Below are 22787 nucleotides of genomic sequence, written 5' to 3'. Positions count from 1 at the left end.
TATTTTTGTCTCTATAATATAACAAAATTGTAATAGGAAATACCTGCATACTAGTTAGCTAATTTGTGTATGTTCACTATAGTGTTTAAACATGATAAACAAAAACAATATTCGTAAAAAATTTGAGTGATCAGAATATACTGCAGTCACCTAACATGCTGGTTAAACTTATCTAAATGTATCTGATTATGATAATTTTATTGCATTTGATTATCTTAAAAAATAACTCATTTTTACAAATATTTCAAGTACAAAAATGTAATTTTAAACCAATAACCATACATTAACAATCTGAAATTATTCCTTTATTACACCTTAAGCAATTTCCAATCATATGACTTCATTTCGTACTGTATATATATATATATATATATACATTTCAGAGTTTAGGTAAATTAATTGTAACTGATAACAAAACCTTCTTCAAAATTTGTTTTTTGTTTTGTTTTGAATTTTGCACAAAGCTATTCGAGGGCTGTCTGTGCTAGCCATCCCTAATTTAGCAGTGTAAGACTAGAGGGAAGGCAGCTAGTCATCACCACACACCTCCAACTCTTGGGCTACTCTTTTACCAATGAAGAGTGGGATTGACTGTCACATTATAATGTCCCCATGGCTGAAAAGGAGAGCATGTTTGGTGCGACAGGGATGCTAACCCGCGACCCTCAGATTACAAGTCGCATGCCTTAACACACTTGGCCATGCCGGACCTCCAAAATTTGTACATTTATTACTGTGTTAACTTGCAATAATATTTTCCTCAGTTCCCATTCACCTTGGGTCTTAAACTGTTTTAGCTTACCTCAAGTTACCTTATGTTTTTTCATTGCATAAAATTTCTGTAACTTCCAAACAGATAAACTAAACATTACACATGAATATTTTCACAATTCACACACAAAAGAAACATTTTAAAAAGAACTACACACAAAAATCCTAACACATTTGTGTATTTATTTGGTGACAGTTTAATTCTTGCTACACCTAATCATATTTTTATAGCTGCTTTCAAGCTGTTTTATCAGTAAATGACCATATCATTTGAAAGGACATTATAACAAGTTTTTCAAAGAAAGCTTGTGAAAAACTAAGTGAAATGCTTGGAAGCAAGTAATGGAAATACATTCAAGGGTTAGTAGCTTCTTAGTCAAAATAAAGATATTTTTAAGGGTGGTAAGAAAAATTCTGAAGAAAAATAATAAGTAGATCATTTTATTCACATGCAAAATTCTTTCCAACTATACAGAAATGAGAATATGAACATTTTTTCTTGAATTAAACTAAATAAATGAAGAAAATTACAAAATATCAATTGCAAAATATTTTTCGAGTTAAAATTGATAAAATACAGTTAGAATTGATATATCAAATTGGCTTTAAAATCTATCTCAAGCAGGGGCAGATTGGAAACCTAAAACAACCTAAGCAAATATTCAAAAATCAGGATGATATACAGAGATGTACAGAAGGTTGTTCAGTAGCACTGACAGTTATCAGGTTATCACTCCGTTGGCCTAGGTGTCATCAACTTACCAGGACTTTGCTTGGTGTCCCGCAACATTCCTGATCTCAAGAATTGTTATCAAGTGACACGAATATGAAAATCCAGAACAAACCCTGTCTCTAGGATTCAGGTACAATAGCTTAAAATTAAATTACTTTTCAAATCCTCAACTTTATACATGAAAATGTAGCATACATGCAATGCACAGTTTAAAACAATAAATGTACACACTTAACAAACACCTGTTCCAACAATATTGTGTACATATTTCCAGAGGTTTATTCCAGTTTTATATCTTTGTAAGTATGCTTTAAATATGGATTTTAAGTACTGTAACTACAATTATGCAGCTGCTCAGTACTTTGTAGCCAACTAAGGGAAATGAATAAGTATGACATGGTTCTAGGTAACCCAAATTCCAAGGTCCCATATGCACGAGACATTGTTGGAACACAAGAGATTTGACTCTCTGGGTACCAAACATGCATCTCTAAACACTCCATATATAGTTCAGTAATGTTTCACTTTTACAATAACAGTATGATAACAGATAGCAGTGTAACACTGAACTGAATATTCAGTATTTCTATACGAAAAAAGAGAATTCTTCTATAATAATACAGTATTTTAGATTTGTTCATGTCATCAACATAATCTTAAAGTAATCTAAATAAGTCAAAGAGAGTTAAAACATTAATAAATTCTATACAGTATTAGGTTAGTTGCATTACAATCCTACAATTTCAAAGCTTATATCTTTACTTCTAGTAATGTGACTGATAAGAAAATACACATAGCTAATAAATAAACATTACAAATTTTCTAATTAAAACTAAATTAGTTATACTTATAATGATACTAATAAAAAATTTATGGTAAAGGTCTGCTTTATTGTAATGCTATCTGATGTAACACTTTCTCAAATTGTGATGCCTGGGCTTCCAAAAGTTTAGTATCATTTACTACTAAGCTTATTGCACATCAGAGGCTAATGATTACACTTTGTCACAAAATAAAGAAAAACAGGATGTCCTGAGTGCAAAGCTCAGAGATGTAAACTTGACATTAAAATGTTGGGAATTAAGGTAAGAAACAATTTGGATATGTGACTCGATTGTCAAAATAACAAGAAAATGTCCTCGATATAATATTTGTAAATTACAGGTTTAAAGTCACATGAGCAGTCTTCTAGCCAATTGCATTTATGATAGCATAGAAAACCTTGGAATTCCATTTATCTAGTCATAAGTGATTTCATCGAAAAGGAAGTTCTTTACCTTTGTGAAGGGGGTAAGAAGTTCCAAGAACTGTTTATGGCTGAAACCACGATATTGTCCAGTATCAGAAGTATCATGTTGTTAATTGAAGATGGTTTATAGTAGTATGAAGCCTGCTCACTTTTGGTGCAATTTTGATTATCCAAAGATGTTGATTGTTTATAAGATTACTGATTTAGCCAATCATGTTCTTTTTCCTATAATCCACCAGGCCTCTACTATATAAATATAACCAGATTATTATGAATTCTTGAAATTTATATCAAAAGAGAGATAATACCCATTTTAAAAAAATGTAAATGTCCACACTTACCAGTGTTACCAGTATCAAAGAAGAGGAAAAAACTATTTAATCTTTGAGAAAATTTCAATAACTGATAACAAAGAATAGAAGACAGAATTCTGTATCAAAAGAATTAATGATAGCTTGATCTGATGCTCAGATGTTAGCTGAAAGATGCAGTAAGTTTATGCTTTTTGTCATGCAAATTGGATAAATGTGGCCAGAAAAAGTGATGAATCAATTTCAGTGATTGTGTAAATACTATACAAAGGCAACATCATCCAGTGATGTGACAGATTTACTTCAGTGGTTGTGTAAATAGCAACCAGCTGCCACATCAATCTAAGGAGACAAATCTACTACATTTATTGTAATCAGGAGGCTTCATCAAATCTATACCAGCAGAACACCACTGCCCTACTCTCAATTGAAATGTTTAATCTCTTTTTTGTGGAGCACATTCAGATGAGTACCTCTCTGGTCCACCATCAAAGTGGCTTGGTATAAAAAGGTGGCAAGGACTTTCATACTCCACTTCAAGAAGGGGAAGTAATAATGCAGTGGAAAGTCTACAAAAATATCATCACTGGAGCCTGTGTAATGGGTGACCACAAAACCCTATTTCGAAAAGTAGACCATACCAAGTTGTTCAAATCAAGAGTTTGCAGGAATGGACAGCAATTACCTTTTACTTTACCTATGCAGTCCATGGATGGTATAGTCCAAAACAGACTTCTTTATGAAGCAATTATTGAGAGGGAGATAACCTTCCAGCAATCTTCTGGAACATCCCATCTATATATTGAGCATAAAGAGCCTTAAGTAACAGAGCATAATTCAACATGGCTTGCAGTGCAGATTAGAGCTAAAGAATACCTCATAAAGCATTACACACCACTGAGTGGGATCCATGTTATAAATAGGAAAAGAAATAAAAGCTCCTGAAAATTTAGAAAACAAACAAAACTTCCCAGTTAAAGTCACACCAAAGTCTAGAATATGATCACAGGTAGAAGAAAAAACCCCAACATGGATGAAAGCACAGTGTGATGGAAGTAGCTAACAAGGAGGCAACTTGATGCAAGAAGACAGAGCTTCTCACCAAGGACTGTACAAAAGCCAGATACAAAGACACAGGATGGTGAGAATGAGATTAGAAAGGGGGATTGCAGTTGTGAAAGAAGGAAGGAAAACAATGAAAGAGGGACAGGTGGTGACAGGAGCAAATGATCTAATCTTGGAAACCAAAATTATGCTGGCCAATAGGATACAGTCAGGATGATTCATCTAAGGGTAGAGCAATACCAGAGAAATAACCTGATGAAGTAACGAATAAGCGTATAGACACAAAGGTATTTCTAAGACCAATACTGGCTGAAAGCACTGACAGCCAGAGCCTGTGAATGTGGTACAGGAAACCAAACGAGAGGCAACTTGATATTGAGACCCTTGGCATGTGCATTCAATAGGGTAGAATTGCATAAAAGGCAAAGGTCCCTGAAAACAAGCAGATCTAATGACCACTCTGTGGGATAGATTTAGTGCTGACATAAAAGATGATCTGCAAAAAGATCTAAAGTACCAAGCACATGACATGATAAGATGGATGTGATATTCAATGGCCCAGTATAGAAGATTTAAAGCCTGAAAATAAATCTCTGGACTGGATGCCCTTTTGGTGGTTGATGTGAGCAACTAACAGTTGTCTGGACAAATCATCACCAGATGGCATAGGTAAGAGAAAGGATGTGATGCAATGCCTAATAAACCACTAGAAGTTAGAGAACACTGATATGGTCTGAGGCTCTGTGTTGATTAACCCAAGTTACCATTCATGGAAGGAAGTGGGACACCAACTGATGTATGTATCTTGTTGGACCACTCACTACTGGAGAACGTCTCTCAAGGTAGGAGAAAAAGAAATGATGGCGAAAAGAAGTTCTTTTGCAAGGTTCCATCATTTGTGAAATGTCAACTGCAGTGATTGCATATGGACATGACCAAGACAGACTAACGCAATCATGAAAGACCACACACCCAAAATCTACAGAACCTCACGTAGAGTAAGCGATCAAGCTGAGAGAGTATGGGGAACTAAAAGTTCCATGGAACATACACATAAAGAAAGTAGAACACAACTGATGTTGGTGTCCAAAAAGATTCCCTAAATGTATTACATACTGGGTGTGGCAAAGGACTGACTTGTACAATTTAATCAAACAGCCTCTTTGAGCTACCACAAAAAAGAGCTGGTGAGTGGAAAACTCCTGCTGAAAATGAGCTAAAAAGAGCCAGCCATCCAGTTATTGAAGAAATCTTATCTTCAGGATATGAATATAACAAGCAAAAGCCCAAACAATGTAACAAAACAAGTATACAGCTGACACAAGTCTAAAGGAGAGTGCTCAAAATTGGTAAATTGCTGAGTTGAACAAACCAAAGATAAGGTTGAGATTGAGGTGCAATCAAATTTGGAGATAAGCACTGAAGACTCCATAGGTAACTTAGGAAGCTGGATGAAGTGTTTGAAGCATGATATATCAATGAGTGGTCTCAAATTCCTAGTTTACTTTGGGACCACGAAAAGACATGAATAAAAGCCTTTTGCAAGAGGGTGAACCAGTTCTACAGTCTATGCAAAAGTAACTTGTGAACTGCCTGTGACAGATGCTGGAATGTCATAGTATGTTGAAGAGGAGGAGGAGGAGGAAAGAAAATGGTGCGAGGAGAAACAGGAGATGAGAGGACAGGAGGTATCAGGAGTCAAAGGTACAGATAATGGGTGGGATGATGAAGGATGGAAAACATGAATGGGTAGCATAAAAGACTCTGACCAAGATAAGTGGGCCACAAAATTAGAAAAATTGGACTGCTTGTAGGCTAATTTTACCTATAGCTCGATATTTTCAGTGATAGTATAGAAGATAATGTCTAAAAAAAGGAGCAAGCTGTAAGTCCTAGAGCTAAGTGGAGATTAAATGACACAAGCCAAAACAAAGTTTTAACCTATAAGAACCTAACAACAAATAAACCATGTATATAATGCCAAAGCTGAAGACAATATATAGGGTAATGCAGAGAAGAAAAGGTGAATCTTGGTAGAAAATCCCTCATGATTTTTGTGAAGAGCCTCTGAAAGTAAATGTTTGAAATAAAGATACCTGAAAAGGGTAGTAAAGGTAAGATGAAAGCAAAAAATACTGGGCATTTATGAGGCCTACACTATATTTGGGAGCCACTCCCTAAGGAGGTAATAAGAAATCAAACAACTGTTAATCTATAAACAGAAAGTCTACTTGATGGTAAAAAAAAGCGTACTGGTCAGAGGCTTTCAAAAGTGCAGCATGCTGATCACTTCACTCAACAGGGAGAGAAAGATAACCACATGTACCTGAGTATCAAAAGATGGAAGGAAATACTAAATACGACTGCTCATGAAACAAGGAATGATGAGAGTGGTAAGATACAGGAGGAAGGAACAAAATATCTCAAACCTGAGATACAAATGTACATGAAAGCTGAGGAAGGCCTAGAGAAATCTTCAGGCTGGAATTGGAAAGGAATGGCAAACTTGGGAGGAGGAGAAAGATGATCAAAACTCTCATTGTTCTGAATGATTGCAGCAGAAACCTGAAGAGGCTGAGTAGTATTAGGGGACAAAGGGTGATCTATGTTCAATCTTCAGTCATATAAAAAGAAGAAAGATTCACCACCAGGTCACATGCACCTGAGGCCTAAAATCAAATTTTGGTCAATGGTGTGACACCCAAAGTTGTAATGTTGACTTTGGAATTCACAACTCTCAAAATACATAATAAATTGGTGAGTGCATAAATAGTGCAACAATAAAATGGGTTTAATGTATATATATATATAAAAAAATTAGAATCCCTTCAAGTGAAAATTAAATGAAGTGTTGCACTAAGCCCAAAATAAACAAAAACGTCTGTACTCAACAACTACCAAATAAGAAGTGAAGATTTGGTAGAGGAGTTTAAGAGGAAGCCACATCCATTTGATATTCCTACTGGATAAGAAACAACACATTATGATTTGCAAGAAAGAGGTATTGGAATCTTCCTATTCCACCAGTGGGGTAGAGCAGAAGGTTTGTGGCATGTGTTAAAGCTTTTACACAAAGAAGGTAGCACTGATTGAGAATACCGAATGTTGTGAGAGGAGGTATGTTGGATTGGATTTCATAATTTTTAAATTAATTTCCATGTACTTTGAGGACTTCACTATAGTTAGTGTTAAAGAATATAACAAGTACAGGATAAAGTTTTAGCAAAAAGAATTTAATATTCATTTAGTAGGTTCCAATGATTATGTAAATGAAATATAATAAATGTAAAATAAAAATTTAAATATTTACTTCAACCATAAAAATCACATTTCATCCAAACTTACTCAGTAAAGGCATCATAAGTTATAAACAAATGTTTAGTAAAATCACATAATTAATATGATTTTTTCTTAAAACAGACTTGTAATATTTATTAAAGGTTTACCAAAAAGAATAAATTTTTACATAAGGTTTCATATACTTTTGTAGTTTTAAAATTTTACTGTAAGAGTGAAAGTATAAAAGGACTTTCTTTAAAATACAAAATCCTTTTTAAGATTAAGAAATACATTATAACATCTAAAACTTACTCTTGTGACAGACCGTACAACCAGATGAATAGTGAGTCCATCTTTGATATCTAGTTAGTTGAAAGAAAAAAATATAAGTGCATATATACATGAAACTGTGTTTGAAGGAATAAAAAATGGTTTGACAATTTACCTTCTTATCTTATGTAGTCACAGAAAGACTGAGTATTTCCTTAAACATACCAGTATTTATAATTCAAAATACTACTTTTAATGATGACATCCTAAAATCTGTTATAAAACATATATTTACCCACATTTTTGAATAAAATTGAATAAAAACTATCAATAAACCAAGAAAATAGCTCAGGAAAATATGTTTCATTTTTTTATTTAAAAGTTTTATTCCTCATTTTCTCTTTAAATCTATTATGAGAAGATTTGAAGCCTAGATATTGTATAATTGACTTTACTTTTGTCTGTATGGAGTACCATTTAGCTTATCTGTGAAAAACAGTTTCTAAAATGTTAGTGATAAAGCACATATTCAGATAGATATCACAACTACTCTCTCTGTAAGAAACATCTGTTCATGTTACAAAACTTCTGGATTAACTGAGTAGAACTGAGAAATAAAGTTTTTTCAACAAGCAGAATTCTCTTTTTTTAGAGTTTTTAAAAAATTTTATTAAATATAGATGCAATAAGTATTTCATATATACATGTATATATATTTTGTCAGATTTATTTACTTGCTTTCTGATTTATACTGACAGTATTAAAATAAGATCTACCACAGGTTGAAGGTTATCTACAGTATAAGGACAAAAGAGAATTGCATTTTATTTAAAAAAGAAAAACTAATGTATAAAGGTTTAATAAGTATCAGTGTGCAGATACATTTTTAATTCACAAGCTTCTTAAGTCAATGTACATGTGTATATTTACATACTTAAAAGTTTGTATACATACACACAGAAACAAGTATATGAGTAATCAATATCTAGTTTTCCTATTCCATACTTTAACTGATTACAGTATAAAAGTAGAAGAAAAAGCTTATTGTCCCTAGCAAGCACACACAAGCAAATAGTCTACATCTCAAAAGCTTTCTTGGTACTGCTTATTGTTGAAGCTTCATTACAATCCCACATATCTTTTATAAATGTAAATATCTTGTCTACCAGTGATTAGAAAGACTAGCAAGTGTGCACTGACTGTTCTGTATAGGTTCTTTATTTCAAAAGAATACTGAAAAAGCTAATAAAATGTAAAGAGTTCCTTATTTAATTTTTAAAAACAAGCAATTCATATCAACAGACCCTGGAGCTAACTGTATATGAAATATGGGTGAATAAACTGAGATACCTGTCACCAAGTGTAAGGCATATAAATACTCTAATATATACAGGGTGTCCATAAATTATTCCCCCCATTATAGGCATTTATAAATTCTTTATTATAGGAACTATCTCAAAACAGTTTGCAGCAATTAATAACAGAACAAGATTTTTTTTTTTTATTTTGCAGAATATCCAAGCAAGACATGCTTCTTAATGTTTGGAACGAAATCATCTACCACCTTGATGTTCTGCATGCTACCGATGGGGCTCACACAGAAGTTTACTGAATTATTGACTCAACTGTGGTAGTTTATTTAATTAAAACAAAAACTTTTCAAACTGTGTTATTAGTTGCTGCAAACTGTTTTAAAATTGCTCATATAATAGAGAATTTATAAAGGCTTATAATGGGGTGATTAATGTATGGATACCCTGTATATTCACAGGTTAACCTACTAATAAAGAAACTAATAAGCTTAAGAATTAAAAATTCTTTGCATATGAGAGAGCAACATTTACACTAGCATCTCCTGTGTAATTTTGCAGATACTATTTTACTGTACCTTTGTTTAATTATGCTGGCAAGTTATTAAACAGAGAAGAGCTTTTCATAGTTCATCATTAATATTCATTAAGAGAATTATCTTATAGAGTTTACTACTTATACATAGGAGCTAAAAATTTTTACCTAATTGATAAAACAACTGAATAAAATGAATTGAACTTAATGTCCCAATTTGTTTTTTTTAAACATCATAATCAGTATAATCACCACATGCATATATTACAGAATATGAATAAAAATATGTTGCACACACCTACACAAAGTGATACTTTTAATCTGCACAAATTTTGAGTTTTTTAGTATGTAGATACATAATACAACATGCATGCTTAGAGAGCACATACTTACTGTGAGTTCCTAGTGTTTCATGATCTTTCAATATTTTTCCAGCAAAGATGAGACACACTTGTTCTAGAGGTGTATTGAAAGATTGGGATACTTTTTCTCTCAGCTAAGAATAAAAAATATATCATTAAAAGTAGTATCTACAAAAGATTATTAATTTCTTTTGGTCTTTTTTAAAATTACATAAATCACTCAAAGTACTATATCAAGTATTTTGAGGTATTACTACTGCATATACTATTGTATAGCTCATTAAAGCATGTAATAATTAATGATTTTAAAAATACCTTAAATATTTTAATGAATAAGTTCAGTTACTACTAGTTGAAAATCATTTTAACTCTTTGCATGGGTTCAGTCCCAGGGACCAACCTTGTAAGTATTTTGTGTTTGTTATAGTTTTAATGTTATAACTTTTACATAAATGTATCCTCACAAAAGTTTTCATATTATCAGCAAATATTACAATATTTTCATGCAGAAAAATCATATTTTTTATTAACTTTTAAGACTTCTGAAGCATTGTTTTTCTCAATTTTTTTCAAATGATGACTATCCAACATGTAATTTTGTTTTTAATATTAGAAATACTTTCATGCAAATGAAAATTTTTAAATTTCACACAAAAATCTTCATAAACTCTAAATAATTATCAAACGTTTTTTGGGAAAAATTTGTTTTTGTTATTTTCACTACTGTACATCTGTACAGGTTGAGTGGATTTGAATGACCTCATAACCACCACAAAAAATTATGAAATAAATATGTTATGCTTTTTTACATTCTAGAATGACTAAATTGTATACAAAAACACAAATGTTTAGTTTAAATAGTTTAAATCCACACTAGTATATCCTATACAAAGTTGCACACAAGTATATAGGTTTAGCTTTTTTAATACTTGAAACTAAATTATCAGGATAAAGTTTTAGCTCAGCCAGTTGTGTGATTTTGTGCTAAATTCTGTACAAAGCAACACAGGGCTGACAGCTAAGTTTAAAGCTCAAGACAAGTCAACACAACCCACCACAAACTCCTTTCTTAGGCAGTGTAACAGGACATACTCCATCCTCATCCAAGATCAGATTTTCTTTTGTATTTTATTTATTTATATATTAGATAGTTAAAACATAGAACATTAACAAATATCCAATAGCTTAAATATTTGAATAATTAGTATTCTTCTGTTCCTTACTTTACTGATCTGTCACATTCAGGTATAAATTACTTTTTCCATTATACTTATTATAATTACAATCTTCAGAGTACATTTTATTAACATGACATATGATAAATTTATTATTATATAAATCAAGACAGAACATATCATACAAACTTTGACATATGCTAACCCCTTCACTGCAAATGAGATATATTCCTAGTTCTCCCACCCCCTCACACTGTGATTGGGATAAATTTCCCACTTCATTGAAAATCGCCACATGTAACATATGAGAGTAAAATGAGTTGAAAAGTATTTACTGGCATTCCACCTAATGTTAACATATGTCTTTCTTCAATATTTTCCCCTTAGCCCTTGAAATATTCAGCAGTGTATGACAACTACATACTGACCATGTCTGCATTGCAAGAGCAGCTAGTGGTAACCTTAATTACAACATAAATATGCCTGATGACTCAGATGGCTAAGAAGATATTGAAAGTGAGTCAAGTGTAGTTCAAATGTATAATGATGAAGCAATGAGACAAGAGGGTACTAACACTCCATCTAATAATGACATTCAAGATAAACCTGAACCCAGAAGAGGAAAGTGCAATCAGATAATGGGAAATATTTGTTCTGGTAACAGTGTGAATGGGATGGGAGCATCAAGAAATGCATGTCCCAGCTGCAGAGAATGGGTTAAATCATTTTTAAGCCATAAAACTTAGCATTTTAGGGCAACATGGACTTATTGTTTCATCTCAACTATTCCATCTTCTAAACTAAATTCAAATAGTTTTAACAAAATCTAAAAGCCAGCCCTTATCATTTATATACTTATCAAGTTTTTTCATAAACTTACTTATATTTAATGCCTCCAAAATACCCAAAGGTAGTCCATTCCAAAAACCAACCACTCTTGGAAAAATGAAACTGTCTTAGCTGAAGAAGACTCCTACCTTGCCCAAATTTGTGTGTGTGATCCACAGTCCTACTATTCCCACTATTAAATATGAAATAAGATGATGCACCAACACCCTCAATTCCCTTTACAATCTTAAACACTTTATTTGAAACCCCCCAATTCTTCTTTTTTCAAGTGAGCATATGACAACCCTTCCATAATGGGCACCATTCTAGAAACCCTCCTCTAAACCCTTTACAACAACAATGTCCTTCCTAAAGTAGAGTCCAAGACTGAACACAATATTCCAAATGTAGCCTAACCAGTGACCTGTACAAAGAAATTATTACCTCTTTAGACTTGTACTCAGTATTTAGTTAGATACAACCTAAATGTCTATTTACCCTACCACTAGCAACAGCACACTTCTTAGATGGCTTTAGAGAATGATCAACTATTGCACCAAGATCCCATTCTTTCATAACACTGTTAAAGTCATTCCCATCCAAATTATTTTGCACTTATAATTAAAACCAATCTGCCATTTCATTGTCCAACTCATTAAATGATATAAATTGTTTTATAAATCAGCAGCATCTTCTTCTATCAACACTCAATACCTTAATATCATCTGCAAATTTCAGTAATTTATTGGCTAATCCTTCATCTGTCACTGATGTAAATCAAAAAGAGCAAAAGTCTTAAGACTGAGCCTTGAGGTACCCTACTTCTGACATTAATCCACTTTGACTAAGCTCCATTTGCAACAATCCTCTGCTTTCTTCCATCTAGTCAGTCTTCTATCCAATTTGTTAACTTATACCCTACACCTAGAAAGATAATTGCTTCATTTTACAAGCCTTTTATGTTGCACCTTTCAAATTCTTTCTAAAAATCCAGACACCAAATCTACACCCTTACCTTTCTATATATAAGCAGTAACATTTTGAAGAATGTCAAACAATTTTCTCTCAGTAAAACCATATTGACTATCCAATAAAATTCTAAACTTTGTTAAATGATTTTGGAAAGCTTTTCAGATTTTTCCCCACAGCTAATGTAAGACTAACGGGTATATAATTATGGGGACAATGTTTTATCACATCCCTTAAAAGGAGGAGCTACATTATTTAATTTCTAATCTCCTGGTAACTGCCCACTATTTAAGGACTAATGAAAAATAGTAGTAAACAGCTAACATATCTAATCATTCACCTCCTTCAAATCCCTTGGAGAAATATTATCTGGCCCAGGTGCCTCACTGTTTTATAAACTTCTTAATTTTTAATTAACCAGCTCAGAATTAATGCAGTCACCTTGTTTGATCTCATTTCCATTTACCAACTGTTTAAGATGTGGAATAAATGTCTGAACTTAAACTTCAATGACCATACTAGCGGTACTATCACTATTATAATAAAACCTCACTAATTAAGCATTTTTTTTTCAAAATCACTGATATATATTAATAATCAAGTCGATTATTTTGAATAAAATAAACACAATTATCAGCATGCATTATAGACTAGTAAGGTTGGGTGCTGTACATACAAGTGATAAAAAACATGTATAAACGGCACGTTTGGGTTGAGAAAATATTTTATGTAGAGGAGCAAACAACGTTTTGACTTTCTTCGGTCATCATCAGGTTCACAAAGAAAGAAATAGGTAACTGACCAGAAGCTGACCACATGTTTGAAAGAGGTTGTGCAACTCAGTGTAGGAATATGAACCTGACGATGACTGAAGAAGGTTGAAACATCGTTTGTTCCTCTACAGAAAATATTTTCTCAACCCAAACGAGCCGTTTTTACATATATATTTCTCTACAAGTGGGTTTTCTTGACATCACTGATAAAAACAAACTATAGGTACAATGAATTTTAAATTTATTATTCTATTTCACTTTTAATTACAAATAAAAAAATTAAGTGACATATAATAGTATCACCATACAAATCATCACAAACTTGTTCAAACCAACTAATATGAACTGATATCTGCTTTCAGTGCTGGTAATGGTATCTTGTAGTAAGTAATTACCATACCCTTTTCTCCTTTTCTAATCAACCTCTAATGTACGGATTACTAAATCATGCAGTCATAATAATTAAAATATGCTTGGATTTTATAGGATATCACTATTCAAATTTAAAGCATGTATATTTTGATTATTTAAACTTTTATACAGTCAACTTGTGCAAAAGATATAATACCAAATGCAAATGATCACACAATGTTTTTTCGTGAACTAAAGGTAAGTATAGTTCAATCCTTTAAGAACTGGCTATTAAATTCTAGTGTAGTTTTCGGTTTCTATTCTCATCACTCAAAGCTCAAAAACTTCATCGGTATATACTGCTTAACGAGATAATTAGCAATATGTACACCTTGATTATCTAATTTCCAACTTGTGTTAAAAATCCTTCGTTGCATCTAAAATGTTGTGTGATAATTCATTTTTATATACAAATTATTGCTTAGGTTTCTCGATATTCTGACATGTTAATAAATTATAGTTATATAACAAAATATCCGGATCATCACTGTAACACTAATAATAACATCGTAAATGTAACTTGTAAGTTGTATTAAAATTACAACTTAAGTAACAAGTAATTCAAGTACTACTATTTTAGAAAGTTATTTGAAGTCTATTATCAAGCTTGATTTTAAGATATTTTACTTAACTCACGTTCTTTATACTGGCATCTTCTTCTATATCAACGGTTTTCTTTTCTTTAGAAGTTTTAACTACCAAAGTAATTGTTTCCCTTCTTTCCTCTTCTTCCGCCATAGCGATGAAATGACGGAGGGTTAGTTCTATGAAATTCCAGTAGGTTGTCCATTTTTCGCAATGTTAGAGGTACAAAAGTAAAAAAAGAAAAAAAAAACACTAAACCTTTCTTTTGTTTCAGTGCATCTTAAGAAAAAGAAAATTGTTTTATGTTTAAAATACAAAGGTATATTTTACACAAAAATAATGAAATCTACATATCTTATAAGCTTAATATTACTTAACAGTTTTTTGTTCTGTAGTTTGTATTTTTTTCATTATAATTTGAAAGAGTGAAGATTTCATGATCAAAGCAAAAAGTTTGTTTGTTTGTTTGTTTTTTGAATTTCGTACAAAGCTATTCGAGGGCTATCTGTGCTAGCCGTCTCTAATTTAGCAGTGTAAGACTAGAGGGAAGGCAGCTAGTCATCACCACCCACCGCCAACTCTTGGGCTACTCTTTTACCAACGAATAGTGGGATTGATCGTCACATTATAACGCCCCCACGGCTGAAAGGGCAAACATGTTTGGCGCGACGGGGATGCGAACCCGCGACCCTCGGATTACGAGTCGCACGCCTTAACACGCTTAGCCATGCCGGGCCCCAAAGCAAAAAGAACAAAAATACTAAGAATATATGAATGTATGCATTTCCCCAGTCACAGTCTTCTCAACACTAAAGAATATGATGACTGTTATAGGCAGTTGCAGCAAAATGGAAATTTCAACTACTACAGAAAACTGAAAAGTCGTTCCCCCATCAAGCCCCGCATGGCCAGGTTGGTTAAGGCACTCTACTTGTAAACAATGGACCGTGGGTTCGAATCCCTGTTGCACCAAACATACTTGCCCTCTCAGCCGTGAAGGCGTTGTCATGTGACGGTCAATCCCACTATTTGTTGGTAAAGAGTTGCCAGTGGATGGCGAGGACTAGCTACCTTTCCTTTAGTCTTACACTGCTAAATTAGGTAGGGCTAGCGCAGATAACTCTTGTGTAACTTTGCACGAAATTCAAAACATTCTCCCTTAAGACAAAGAGCTTCTGCTGTTGTGTCCACTTTTCATCTTGTTGATGACTTACCCCTATTATCTCCTTAAGAGACGTTGTAAACATGCCACAAAGCTCATTATTGTAATTAACCGGTTTTCGAGGTATTAAACTTTTGATAAGCCAAACGCTATAGAAGATCAAGCTCATGATTCGAAAACATGATTTGTATTTTTCTTGAAATGTTTATGTGCTTAAACTATAAAGGATTCATGAAGTTGCATAAAAAGGGAGTTGACAGTAAGGATATGGAAATAACAATATTTTATGCGAAGTAATTTATACAAAGGTATTAATGTCATCCCTTCTTTTACAAAGAAAGGAGAATAGTGAGATAGCAAATTATATTTATTATTACGGTTTTGTTTATGATTCATTTATTATTTCTTCTATCCTATGTTTGAAAATTAGTATATTAGAAAGAACTTGATGGTTGCTTGAATAGTCTCATTCTATAATTTTATATGTGAGTCAAAATCGGAAATGCCGTTTTTACATAAATTAAGCCTCTCATATCTGATAAACATCTAAGTAATGCATAAAAATACTACTTAAATAACATGGATTAAATATTCACACTTCTTAGCCGTAGGAAAGCGTAATACAATTTACGTAGTATTTTAACAGGTATAGTTTGTGACCTGATGATGATGTTGATATATATATATCTGCGTAATTAACTTTATTTGTTATGATTGTGGTTGTGTTTATCTTTCATTTGTTATTTTCTTATATTGTTTAATTTATCTATGAATTTTTTATTGTGTTAAAATGCTAGCTCTCCCTCTAACTAAAAGCCCAGCATGGCCAGGTGGTTAAGGCACTCGACTCGTAATCTTAGAGATGCAGATTGGAATCCCCGTCGCACCAAACATGCTCACCCTTTCAGCCGTGGAGTCTTTATAATGTGACGGTCAATCCATTTATTCGTTGGTAAAAGAGTAGCCCACGAGTTGGGGGTGGGTGATGATGACTAGCTAGCTGCCTTCTCTCTAGTCTTACACTGCTAAATTAGGGACGGCTAGTGCAGATAGTCTTCGTGTAGCTTTGTGCGAAATTCAAAACAAATCAAACCTCTAACTAAACATTTTTACTTTGAGTAAATATGTATGTATGATAAAATTGATTTCAGCTTCCCTTGTGGTGATGCATAGGCATTATGAATGTAGAAAAAGATTAGGTAAATTATGGCCACATGAGATGTACTCTCATGATCTACTCAGTGAGAAATACTCTACCATAAAATTCATAAAAGAAGTTACGAGATAGTTAATGAATAATATAGTTATTGTTGTTTGGAATATTTTGGAGTATTATGTTGAATTTTTTTTTGGAATTATGGTTTTCCTTATTCTAGTACTTTTCCTGATTTCATTATTTGAAATAATTAACATGTGATATTTATGTTTTATTATTTATTAACATTAGTATCAAGTCCTGGCCAATAATATGTTTTTAACCACGCTTACGGTAAGTATGAGATTTTATTCCAAATGTTGGTATAGTGTAATATTTTTATTAAACCGTTTTTGTAAAACGTGTTCTAAACTAAACGTGTTCGTTTAGACCATTACATTTTTACCCAAAGTGGCTCTCGTGATATATGTGACTAGTTATTCCAATTAAAATTTATTTAACATACATTTTTGTAAATATTTTATGCGTATAGGTGTAAGTAGTTTTAACACAGAACAGTGGTCAAGAAATTGCTTTCATTTTTTTCTTTGATACACTTTGTTCTGGATTAATTCACCTACGGTGTCCCACATCCTTTCTCGAGAAGTAATTTTCTGTAAAGCTGAATATACTATGTAATTTAGTCAGCAATCATTTCCACTAGTTGATCAAGTAATAAATATTCTAAGGGTGCAACTTACCTTATTTTTCAAAGGGAATGATTGACAGTGACATGATAATGGACATATTCTGAAAATAATAGCAGCGCTAATTCGTTTATGTTATATTAATGTAGATTTAAGCAACATTCCTTATCCTCAACATTTGATAGGTGGAGACAAGGTCAAACAAGATGATTACATTATTTCAGAGCTTTTTAAGACTAAATTGGGAAGTTTAATGATTGATAAAACTTTTAGAACAGATAATTATCTGTGGGCCATCAAACACGCCTGCTTTGATCTTCTCAAATGATAACCCTGGTAAAGCTGTGATGATGTGTTGGAAACATTCACCTTCGGTTTCCAGTGCCTTGACAAATTGCTTCATCAAACCTAATTTGATGTGAAGAAGAGGAAAGATGATCTTATCTCTGCTTACAGTTGGGTCTTGTATGATATTTGGCATGCCTGCTTCAAGGGTGTCACGAATAGGCCAGTCCTTCTGGACCCAATGTCTGTCTCGTGCTCGGCTGTCCCACATACAGAGTAAACATGGAAACTTGGTGAAACCTTTCTGTTGTCCAAGAAGAAAGTTGACCATCTTTAAGTCTACACAAATGATCCATGCAGAAATAACAGTCAGTTACATGGTTGGTGGGTTCGCGCCAAATCATTGGAACACCAAAAGGCAGACCATTGCGTTTTCCTTTGGTCCAGTCTCGAAGCATTTCCTCACAATTGTGGCACACAACATGAGGAGCCCATTGCTTGTCTTGATCACCAAGATGAACTTCAAAATATGCCTTGTAGGCACGCTTGACGAACGAGGATATGTTAAGTCTCTGACGATTGAGTGTGTAGCATCCACATATGTGTCAGAAGGCATCAGGCTTGTTTCTGCAATGATATCTATTTTTGGAAGCCATGTTTGATCTGAAACAAAAGAAGAATGATCAAAATATTAGAAGCTATCTATATATATGGACGTAAAAATGCTTATACATGGTTTACGCAAGTTCACATTTGTACAATTTCATTAACCTCAAATTGCATACAAACTAGAGCTTGTAGAGAAAAACTAATTTCAGATTTGAAATCAGCGCCTAAAACTCCTTCAGAATCAGTTAAAATATCCAATGCAACTCAAAGTTACTGAAAAAGTGTTCCCCAGTGTAATACTTCTCCAAGAGTATTGAAGGAGGTTAAAGATGTGATATGTGAGCCACTTATTATAATTTTTGCAAGCTCTTGAATAGTAAGAAGGTGCCAAAGCATTGGAAGTTGGCCAGTGTCACTCCTTTATTCAATGGAATTCATAAAATTTTCCCAGCAATTATACGTTGATCTATTAGTCTTACATCAATTGTGGGAAAAGTTTAAAAATATGATAATAATTATGTGCAAAGTGTCCTATAACAAAGTATAGAATTCTATTGTATAATCAAAATGGTTTCACTACGAGAAAATCATGCATCTTTTGTATTTTCAAAAAGCATTTGATAAGGTGCCAGCTAACTAGCATGTAAAAAAAAATTATTGGTGTGGGGAGTAATTTGGTTAACTGGATGGAAAATTATTTTCATAGAAGAAAGCAGAGAGTTTTTATAAACGAAATTTACAAACTGGGTTAATGTCACAAGTGGGGTATCTTAGGATTCGGTCTTAGGATCTTTACTCTTTTTTTATTTACATTAATGACACAGACGAAGACATGGTCAATAAACTACTTGAAATTACTGATGATATTGATGCATTGAATTGTTGCTGGTTATCAAATGGATGCTGCTGCTTTATAAAATGATCTAGACCATTCAGTAAGTTGGGCAATAAATATCATATTTGTTTAAATTGTTGAAAATCGTAACCGGTAATAGTTATGGTGGAAAGAGATTGTTTAAAATAATATTATACACATTTCTTTTCAGAAATATCGAAAGTGAAAATAAAGAAACGCAGTGCTTAAAAATACAATAAGCCTTATAGTACTGCTTTATGATAAACATAATTTATTATAGTCATTCTTTTCCAGCAAATGGCGTTTGCACTGTAAAGAAGGACTAAAGATAATTTTATTATCTACATTAAATAACATGGTAGGCAGCGCATTTACAAATATATTTCGTCTTTCGGTATTTTTGGAATTAATGTTATCACGTTCATTTTTATACAAGAAACTGAGCTCTCATTGGTTTATATTTTTAATAACTTTCACGAATTGACCTAAAAATTAATGATAACTTTTATATAAAATTTTGAGAGATTTATTAAGGGACCCATGATGTAAAACAAAACATTTCATTATTAAAATTTTCTTCTTTACAATATAACTGGTGTTCTCATAGAATTTCAATGTAATATTTATTAATAACTCAGCAATGAAGTTTCCATAAACTACTCTTAGGTTTATACAGAATGACATTAATAATCATTAAATAATATTTGTTAATTTTCGCTATTCTGAACTTTTTGTGATTTTCAAACAAAGACCTAATATTCTTATCATACATTCTCAGCTTCTCTGACCTTATAAAATAAGAAGTACGTCGCTCTTCTTCCTCGATTTACTCAATTATTAGGCTCGGCATGGCCAAGCGCGTTAAGGCGTGCGACTCGTAATCTGAGGGTCGCGGGTTTGCATCCGCGTCGCGCCAAACATGCTCGCCCTCCCAGGCGAAATGTAATTCGTTCAAAAACTCTCTTGCAGTCCTACAGTATCATATTTTAAAAGACCAAATATTCAACAAATACTTAATTTCTCAAATATCTTTAAATTATAATAATTTGAAACATTAATCATGAAGTAGTTCTCAAAAGTCTAAGTATTTTATCACTAATGAGGTTTATATTTTTGTTCTTTTTCCTTTATTCTTTTTCCCCTAGGCCCAGCATAGTATAGCAGTTAGGACGCTCGACTCGCAACCTGAGGTGTCGCGAGTTCGGATATTCATCATTGAACACGCTGGCCTTTTCAGTCATGGGAACTTTATCATGTGACAGTGAATCCCACTATTCGTTTCCAAAAAGGTATCCTAGTAGTTAGTGATAGGGGGTGTTGACTCTGCCTTCCTAATATAAAAGTGATAGGTTAACACAAATAACCCTCATGTAGCTTTACATGATATTCAAAATCAGCCAAGCCTTTATCCCCCTGTCATCCTCACTCAACAACTTTTCGTCAACTGTGTTCTTTCTCTCTCTCCTATTTGAACTTACTTATGTATATTTACTTGAAATTCATACTTTTAGTTTCCTCTTTTTTTTTCTATCAAATCTGCTCATTTCTTCCCTCACAAATGTTATATTGTTTGATACAGAAGTAGGTTGCATCATTACTTGCAATAGCCCTGCAAAGAAATTTTCAGTACTATCACATTTAAAGTAAACCCCTCTTACCTGATGATTTCAATAATATATTCATTATAGGAGAACGATGATTTTCCAGTACCCATTCCAAAGATCCGGCCGCATATATATATACATAAAAACTGCATCCTGAGATGCCCTCTGGTGGCACATTATTATGTCTGCGGACTCACTCTGCTAAAAACCGAGTTTCGTTACTCGAGGTAGTCAGAGAGCAGATAGCCCATTGTGTAGCTTTGTGCTTAATTCCAAACAAACAAAACATTCTGCGACACAGCCGGTATGTATTTTATGAAATAACATGTATACAAATTTCATTCTACAGCTGTTTGATGTATACAGAGATATATTATGAAAGCAATTTGTGTGCACCTGACTTGTGCCACTTTTCCACATGTATATTCTTCTTCAGGTCATCTTCAGGTTAACCTTCAAGAAGGTCGGAACGTTATTCTTTGTTTTATTTTGGTAAAAGTGTTAATACCCATACCAGCCGTCCTGAGATACATGTTACATGCTGTTTCCTGAGGCATTTGTCAGTTTTTGCAAATACTTTTGTGTTCGTGGATTCACACCTGTTATAAGATGCTGGACTTTGTTTATAATGGTCAGGGTAAAAGGTTTTGTTAATCCCTTTCTGAACAATTTGGTGTCATTAAAGTTAAATAAAATCCTCTTCTTTGAAATTCTAAATCCACGATCTGGACATATCTTTATGATATTCTGTAATACAGGGAATATTTTTTGTAACATTAAAGTTTGCCGATATTTCGTAAAATAGAACATAAAGTTCCGAGTCACTGTTTAATATCAATACAAATTTGATGCTTTTGCTTAACAATGAAGAACTAAATTCTAGCTTTCGAAAAATGGTGTTCAAAATACAAATTTTTAGAGCTATTAGCAAAAATACAAAATTTGGTACAACTGAAAAAAGTAGTATTTCAAGTTAAGTTCGGTAATTAAACGAATGTGATAAAAAAAGATAGATATAAATGTCATTCTTTAGTTTCTTTGTTGACATTGGAAGTGGTGTGTGGAAAATGGGCTTCCAAACAAACAAAAGTTAAATTTAATTGTTAGCTATGTGAAACAATTTAAAGTAAACGTAAATAATTTTATGGCTGGCGACTCGTATAGCTTATACAACTTTATGACTGCACTGAAATTCAAACAGAACCACAACAATATTAATCTTGACCAGTAATTCGGGTATAACACTAGTACACTTTGTAATTTCATTCTTACTTTTATTTATGTTTCTGTAAACTGTTTATGTCGAGTGTGTGAAAACATCACTGTCTCATGAACAGAACAGGTCGTGGATCATTTTCTTTATTTGGTGACTGCAAGATGGTCATTAATTGCACTGATGTTAAAATATATGGTCAAGGTCTCATGAGTGAGCACAAACTTACTTTGTCTTCATACACGGAAATGAACTCTAAATTACTTGTTGGAGTTGCTCAGTATATATCAGTTATCTATATTTTGGATCATTGTCAGACGAATCAGTTGGTACGGAATAATGGCATTATGAATAATTTTGTTGTTAGTGATGTTATTTTTAGTCCAAGGCCTAGAATGTCAACATCCTCCTCTCCATTTTCTCAGTCACAAGGAATTAACAAAGAATACAGTCAAGGCTGAAACACAGTGTTGTTAAGATATAGTAACTGTTGTCCAACTAAAAAGATTTTATGATTTTAATATTATAAAACCATATTTGAAATGTTACTATCATAATGTTTTTAACTCTTAAACGGCGGCCATCATCAA

The 22787-nt window shown here is 32.9% G+C and overlaps 1 protein-coding gene across 3 annotated transcripts in view; it reads right to left on the bottom strand.

The window, feature by feature from the left end:
• The window catches only part of LOC143249144 (ubiquilin-1-like), a 75112-nt gene extending 60289 nt beyond the window's left edge, over positions 1-14823 (bottom strand). For all 3 annotated transcript variants that reach the window (XM_076498532.1, XM_076498534.1, XM_076498533.1), the window contains exons 1-3: positions 14678-14823; positions 9917-10019; positions 7721-7770 (exon numbers count right to left, since the gene is read on the bottom strand). In XM_076498532.1, coding sequence (XP_076354647.1) covers positions 7721-7770; positions 9917-10019; positions 14678-14779 — 255 coding nt within the window. In that variant the 5' untranslated portion in view covers positions 14780-14823. The remainder of the gene's footprint in view (positions 1-7720; positions 7771-9916; positions 10020-14677) is intronic.
• Between the last annotated feature and the right edge of the window lie 7964 nt (positions 14824-22787).

The sequence above is a fragment of the Tachypleus tridentatus genome, chromosome 4 (assembly GCF_004210375.1).
Source record: "Tachypleus tridentatus isolate NWPU-2018 chromosome 4, ASM421037v1, whole genome shotgun sequence".
Classification (NCBI taxonomy): Eukaryota; Metazoa; Arthropoda; class Merostomata; order Xiphosura; family Limulidae; genus Tachypleus; species Tachypleus tridentatus.
This window is presented reverse-complemented; position numbering and strand designations above follow the sequence as displayed.